Below are 7,716 nucleotides of genomic sequence, written 5' to 3'. Positions count from 1 at the left end.
TTATTTGCCATTATCAAAAAAGAACTTTTGTGTTGAGTGTGTGCCGCAGTAGTTATTAAAAGGATGCGAAGGGCATAGGCTATTTGGTATCCTGAATAGAAGCTCTAAAATTGTGTGACTCTAAAGAACTTGACAGTTATATCATTATTACTAAAGGAGAGAACTAAAAATTCCAGTTTATTATGCTATGATTGATACTACACAAGAAGAATATTAAACAGTTTTCCCAATGTTGGAATAATGTAATTTGCAAAAAAAATTTTTAGGAAAAAAAAAAGGCCAGTGAAACCTTTTAGCAGAATTGATGACTATCCTTTCTGATAAATAATATAATTTGTGTCTAATTTCCAGTGGAAACACTGGAATAGAATGTATAGAATTAAGTGGAACACTGTATAGAATTTATAGAATTCTATACAGTGGAACACTGTATAGAATTAAGTGAAGTAATGGGGAAATCAACGGTAGATACACCACAAAATCAAAACAATAATAATTACAAATATCAACTATTATTATTATCTTTAAAAAGAGGCCTGAATTTCCTCTGCTAAGAGGAGAAACTATGCAGTTAGCAATTTACTCAGCAGGCTGAGAAAGAGTATATATGTGTATTTGAAGGGGAGTATGTGAGTGATAATATACACTTTTCATATCTTTTAACACCTATTTCAAATCTGAGATTAAGGCATATCTCTGAAGCAATTTGAGTGCATTTTTCCAAAATGTAAATGGAATCTTCAAACAGCATTTATATTTATTTGGGTCCTCATAAACAATTGGGAAGATTTAGAGTTAAAAGCAAGTTGGTGTCGTGGTACAGCAAAGGTTTTTTGCTTTGTCTGTTAAATTTAAAATAAATACAATCCAGAAACCTATCTTCCTTTACCTTAGAAGAACCTTTAAAAGAAAAACTGATTTTGCTTCTGTCTCTCTGAGGAACTAAAGCTCTGAACTTTTCTTTCCGGAGAAGGGGTGGGGAGCCTTCTCATCTGCTTTGCTGCAGGGGTATCACAGCCAGGGACCCTTATTTGCCTCCATCTCAATGTCAGAACAAATCCGAGGCTTTCCTGGAGCTAAAGCAAGCGCGGTGGGGAGAGGCACTAAGAGCGGCTGTTGGTATGCCAAGAGGCAAGCTTTGGAATGAAGCAGTTCCACCGCAAACTTGCGAGGCTGTTCTTGGGCTTTGAAAAGCCTTTCTTCCACTCCCCTTAGCTTTCCGAGCAGCGTTTGTAGCCTAGTGCAAACAGATCGCATATTTGGTGCAAAGAGCCGGGAGAATGAAGGACAGGGGATCACTCCCCGGGTCCTAGGTAGTGGAGTCTGCAGAGGAACTGTCTCTGGGTCTGCAACGCCTGCAAACGCGGCTGCAGGTGGCAAGCGGAGCTGTCCAGCACCAGTGCAGAGGCGGCGGGAGCCAGGACCCCGGCGCGCCCAGGCCGGCTGATGTTCAGCAACAGGGCTCTCCCCTGAAGAGACGCTGTCCTCATTCACTGCCTTCAGGCTCTGGGCTCGCTACGAGCCCACGCAGCCTCGACCAAGGCGGAGAACACTCGTCCTCACAAGCTGCTCCAGCAGGATGGGTGCCAACATGTTGACCCTTCCTTTCCCTTGTAAGCGACTCCTCCGGAATGGGCGGACTGGAATGCGCGGCCTTTCCCCTTGGCCTCAGAAATTCCTAAATAAACTCGGAGGGGAAGGTCAATTATGGACCCTAAACCCCCGCTTCAACTCTCTGAGGCTTCCCCGAGGTGGCTCCAGAGGGTGGTCTTCCGTCCCCGGCCCCGCGCCCCTCTCCCTTCCAGCGCCCACCAAGGCCAGTCTGCTCCTCAGCTGCCTCTTCCGTGGACGAGGGGTAGGGCATTTGGATTTGGGGCCCTTTGGTCTGATCCATGTCAACGTGCGCTCCTCGGAGGAGGAGAGGACGGTGGGAGCTGGGGTGGCGCTCAGAGGACGGCGACGAAGTGCCCTTGTTGCTCCTGAAACGTGGTGACAAGCCAGGCAGACTCCCAATGAGTATGATGGCGACACATGATGCCGGCAGAGAGAGAGACCACGGAGGAGGGGGTGCTTAAAGGGAGAAGGAAGTAGGCGGGCAGCAATGGGAGAGAGGCGGGAGGAGAAGGGCGGGAGGAGCTAGGGGAAGGGGGGCGAGATAGGCGCGCAGGCGGCAGAAGCCTTTGCCTCCGCGACCGTGCGGGCCACAGCTTCCCCGCCCTGCTCCCGGTCGCACACTCTCAGCCTCCCCGCGAGCGGCAGGCCGGCCACAGCGAAGCGCCGAGGCGGGCGCTGAGGTGGCGTCGCGCTAGCAGCAGCAGAGGCGGCAGCCACCGCCAAACGCGGGCCCCGGGTGCCGCGGCGCCCCAAGTTCCCGCCATGAGCAGTCGGCTCTGGAGGCTCCGCGGCTCTGGGGACTCACTCCCAGCCGAGCACGGCAGCAGCGCCCAGGGGCCCCAACGCTCCTAACGCCGCCGCCGCCGCCACCCGCGTCCCCCCCGCCGCCGCTTCGGCCGCCGCAGAGCCGCCAGCAACATGTCTCGAAGGAAGATTTCGTCGGAGTCCTTCAGCTCCCTGGGCTCCGACTACCTGGAGACGAGCCCCGAGGAGGAGGGGGAGTGCCCCTTGTCTAGGCTCTGCTGGAACGGCAGCCGGAGCCCGCCCGGGCCGCCCGAGCCCAGCGCGGCGGCCGCCGCCGGCCCGACCCCGGCAGCCGCCGCCCCCACCGCCGCCACGGCTGGGACCAGGAGAGCGCAGCGCCGGAGGCGGGTCAACCTGGACTCTCTGGGAGAGAGCATCAGCCGCCTAACGGCGCCCTCGGTGAGCGGGGAGAGGAAGGAGGGCCGCTGCGCAGGAGAGAGGAAGGGGATCGGGCAAGTTGGCGCCACGCTAGCCCGGGCGTGTGCGAAAAGCCCCGCCGCTGGGGGGCGGCCGGGCCTTGCTACGCCCGGCCTACGGTTCCCAAAGGCCGGGGCCAGACCCGCACCTTGGGCTCTGGTGGAGGGGGGCACTGGAGTACGGGAAAGGAGGAAGACTTCACTCCTCCGGGGTCTCCTGATTCAGAGGTCTGTCTGCCCACCTCCAGCCTTGAACCCTCCTTCGTCGCGGTCACCCTGACGGCCCTAGGTCCTCCTTCATGCCCACCTGTTTTCTTTCCCCCCGACTTTCCCAGGCACTGTGTTCCGCAGTTCCCATTTCTATGTCTTTCATCTCTGGTCTCCAGTATCCCAAAGGAACTCCTATTCCCTTTCAGGAAACTCTTCCTCTCTTTTCCCACACTCTCTTGCTCTTAGCATGACCTTCTCTGACATCTTTGAATTCTGCAGGCTAACTGCATTCTGTGTTGCATTCCTTTCTTCAAATCTTTGGAAACTGGTTGTCAGATACTTTTTTGAGTTGTCTTCTGATGAAGAAACCTCTTATCTCTTGTTTTCTCACCACTTCATATACTTTTTTTCTTAGTCACTAAGCATTTATTGGCTCAACCTTCTTCTGTGAGTAACCCTGGTGTCTCTCTCTTATTTCTTACACCCCTACCTCATCCTTCACTCTCTTTTCCCTGGATTCTTTAGTGCTTTCTCCCTCATTTTTTCATGGTTTCCTTTTATTAGGCCCTTCATAATTATCTGTTGAATGAATAAATGCCTTCCTAGCTCTCTCTAAACTTGTGCTCATTTAGGGATGTCTGTATCAGCAGTTGCAGGTATACTCCAGACTCCCCCTGGTTCCAGGCATCTTTCCAGAGCACTTCTGCCTCATTCCTGCTCAGGCATTTCAGCTACTCTTGACTTTTACTCTTTGCAGTAATGCCAGACCTCTGTTTTAGTCTTTGACTGTGTAAGCTCTGTTTTGAAGGAATTCACTCCATTGCACACAGAATCCTAAAGAGACTCAGTGTCAAACCACCATCCACCCTTTATTCTCACCTTGATAGGTTACAAAGGCTTCAACTATTGACAGCACTTTTACCTACCCATCTCTGAGACTTTTACTTCTTTAAAGTTTCCAAAATGAATTGGAGCATTGATCTTGTTTGCCTACTCTTGAGTCTCCCTTTTGAAAGTACTTATAGTTTATGGTAGGACAGACCTGAGAAAGAATGGGATCCAGAGAGACTGGGAACTGGTACCAGGCAATCCTACAAATATCCTGTGGCCATTGCATTAATGGAGTATGACCTTTTAGCAATGAAACTACCCTTCGGTCATCTTCCTTTTTTTGTGCATTTCCCCTTCAATTTACCTTTAGCCACTTCTTTCATTGATAACCTAGGAAACAAAACTCAGAATGGGTTAGCTACTGTTTGCTATTCTTAATGCAGATATTTACCAGGAAGCATAATCTTAGGAACTATTTGATGTTGCAAATTGTTGAACATAAGCCTTTATAAAAGGAGTCCAGGAATCCTGTGCATCTGTAGTTTTATGTCAGTACCCAAAGCAACGTTTGTGCAATATACTAATTCTTCAGTATAATAGATTCATATCTAATATGATTTTACTAAAGATAATTATTAGTTTTTTGTGGGAATTGTTTTTATAATCCTGGAGTTTTCTTTTTGCCTAAGAATCAGAATTTACAAATTTCTAAAAAATTTTTTGGCACTGCCTCTAGTAATGCCACTTTAACATAAGACTATTCTCAGCAACTTATGTGAGAAGTAGATAAAATAAACTGAGCTCAAGTATTTACTGCCAAAATAAGAGGTAGGAAATAGTCTCTGATTTTTACCTTTTATAAAGGTAAAATTTGAATGACTTTGACTCTTTGCTGGATAAAAAGCATGTAATCAGATAATGGTGTACAGGATAAGAAGTTTGAAATTGAAAATAATTGCGATAATCAAAAATATGCAACAGCTGTATGTACTTTCCATGCTATAATTCTTTTCTATTTTGTTTCTTTTTTTAAATTTTATTTATTTATTTGGTTGCGCCAGGTCTTAGTTGCAGCAGGCAGCCTCCTTAGTTGTGGCATGCAAACTCTCAGTTGTGACATGAATGTGGGATCTAGTTCCCTGACCAGGGATTGATCCCAGGCCCCCTGCATTGGGAACGTGGAGTCTTATCCACTGCACCACCAGGGAAGTCCCCTTTTCTATTTTGAAAAAGGTCTTTCAGCTGTTATGCTGAAAACATACATGTGAATATAGTGTAAACAATTCCAACTTCATAAGGCATGTATAAACAAATTCTCATTGGCTAACCATCATGTCACCAATAGAATTGGTAACACAAGGAAAACAGAGAGTATATTTCAAAGCAGCGACTTATTTCTGTGTTCTCCACCCCCATTTTCTTTTGTTTGGCAAGCTAGAACACTACTTCAAAAAGTTCCAGTAGATTCGTTCTCCTACATTGTCAGCATTCTAAACTTCTCTGAAAACACTTATGTGCTATCTAATGTCCTTTCATTAGAGCTAAACAACTTAAAACAAACAAACAAAACCCCAAAAACCTCTGAGAACAGCCATTACCAGAGCATTCTTAGATGGAAATTTCTAGTTGTTTTGAGTGTTGCAAACCTTCTTGCATTGCTGTGGAAACTCCTGTGTTCTTAGTGGTCTCTTCGTGGAATATTGTCTCAATCACTGGAGATTTATTTGTTTTTTATTCAGGATAATTTGCAAGTAGGGAAATGGAAGTGAATTTAATAAATACTAGGATATTGCCAAATAATTCAGCTAGTAATTTGATCAATGTTTTTTGATATTTTAAGAGTTACTTTTAGGTGCATTGATGTTGGCTATAAAGATTATAATACTTTCATACTATTTTAATAATAAAAGTAAATTGAATTAATAAAATTGAAAAAATTCTGGAATTCAGGATACCACGTTCTCATTCATTGTGCCTTGGACAACTAAATACTTGTATATTATTGTGCATATTACTTTTACTGTCTAGGATCCTACTCATCTGTAAGTTACTATATTTAGGGTCCCTTCCTGTTCTGATAGTCTACGAAGACATATTGTATTGTCAAGCTTTCAATAAACTGTCACAATGGCATATGAAATAAAAAGCAAGGACCTATTACTATGAGTTTTTAAACTGAGGAAAGTAAATTACTTTTTTAAGTAAGGGCATCAAAGTACTATTTATTCCACCTAGTTGTTAAAAAATATTTGAGCATCTGCAATGTATCAAGTATTGTGCAAAGCACTGGTGATACAAATGCCAAACAAAACTTTCCTGTTTTTTGACCTCATGGAACTTCTTTAATTATAGACTTTATTCTAAGGAAACTGTATTGAGGTAAAATATAAGAACTCCAATTGTTGAAGAGATGTCTAGGGGAAGTTTTATTTATCATCCACTTTGGTTAGTTTTGTTCACTATGAATCTCTGGGGTGCAGCCATAAAAAATAAAAATAATCCTAAAGACCTGGCTGAAGATGCATATATCACTTATTACATTATTTATTTTGAAATAATTTACTTGGGAACACATATGGAAAAATAGTTGGGTATTTTACATCAAGGGTGAATTTAGGGTCTCATTTATTTCCATTTTATGTTTATAAATGAGAGTTGCTTAGACCCCTCTCATTTTGACATTGGTTTTGGGTTTGCTAATGTCAGTCTCTCAGTGGAGATATTCTAGGAGACCAACCCAGGGGCAAGGCTTTCCTAGGTTTCTTGTCAGAGAACTACTAGCTGTTATAACATTACAGATGGCTTTGAAGACCTCAGAAGCTATAGAGAGCAGAATGGCAGGGAGAAAAGTAACAGAACTGGAAGGATGGCATATAAAGGGAGGAAAGCTACTTACGTAGGGAATAGTCCAAAAAACAAAGAACGGTGAGGAAAAAAAAAGGAAGGGAAGCTTGAATTCAAGTAGCAAATTCCAAAAACTCTTCCATTATTTTTGGAAAGGAAATTGTATTGATACATGCCTATGAAAAAGTGAAAGGACATAAAAAATACATATTTAGCCTCTCCTAGTATTAAATAAAATTAACTTTCTGATGTGTAAAGCCTTAAATAAAACCTTAGAAATTGTGAGTGTAACTAACATGTAAATAATGAAAAATATATAACATATAGTTTTGAGATTAGATATTTGATAAATTTATGTGTTTTAATTGAAGTTTTAAACATTTGGGGCTCAATATGGGTAATAAAGTTCTTAGCAATAGATTCATTAAAATTAAAAATCAAACAAAATGTATTCTAGTAGTTCAGTGTTTTCACTTTTCTAGAAATTAGATACTATCATCTGAAATCAGAATTTAATGGCCATCTTTTGCTTTTTTCCACCTCATCCCTAGTCATCAGAAACAACACGGAAGAACTGAAAGAACAAAGATTTGAAGTTTGACAGAAAAATTGAATAACTCCCTGCTGAGCCCCTTGCTATATGTAAGGCCCTGGGAAAGCTAACTCCTTCCTTCTCAGAGCCTTAGTTTTCTATTTTGTGAAGTAGGAATAATGACTACCTTATAATTTGTTGTGAAAGAGGAGCAATATTCCTTGTAAAATTTCTTGAACTCAATAAATGACAGTTTCAAGTTGAGATCCATTAACTTCAATCAAATTTGAATGCCTCCAAATGATCTAAAATTTTTCATTTTTTCTCAATAATTTACTTGCTAGTAACCTTATTAAAAGAGTTCATAGGTTAACTGATGTCATGTACCTAAAAAAAATTGATAAGGAGTTAATTTTGTTGGCATTGTCCAGTCAATCCATTAAAAAAATTAAAACTGGATTCCCT

General features: G+C 43.1%; 1 protein-coding gene across 2 annotated transcripts in view; it reads left to right on the top strand.

The window, feature by feature from the left end:
- The first annotated feature begins 2,198 nt into the window (after positions 1-2,198).
- The window catches only part of GUCY1A2 (guanylate cyclase 1 soluble subunit alpha 2), a 431,189-nt gene continuing 425,671 nt past the window's right edge, over positions 2,199-7,716 (top strand). Inside the window, exon 1 of one of the 2 annotated variants that reach the window (XM_027095676.1) lies at positions 2,199-2,817. In XM_027095676.1, the coding sequence (XP_026951477.1) occupies positions 2,533-2,817 (285 nt within the window). In that variant the 5' untranslated portion in view covers positions 2,199-2,532. The remainder of the gene's footprint in view (positions 2,818-7,716) is intronic. The other variant, XM_027095675.1, reaches the window with a different exon arrangement.

The sequence above is a fragment of the Aethalodelphis obliquidens genome, unplaced genomic scaffold, assembly GCF_003676395.1.
Source record: "Aethalodelphis obliquidens isolate GAN/ISIS:26980383/991018 unplaced genomic scaffold, ASM367639v1 scaffold93, whole genome shotgun sequence".
Taxonomy (NCBI): Eukaryota; Metazoa; Chordata; class Mammalia; order Artiodactyla; family Delphinidae; genus Aethalodelphis; species Aethalodelphis obliquidens.
The sequence above is the reverse complement of the archived record's forward strand: the minus strand, read 5'-3'. Positions and strand labels throughout refer to the sequence as shown.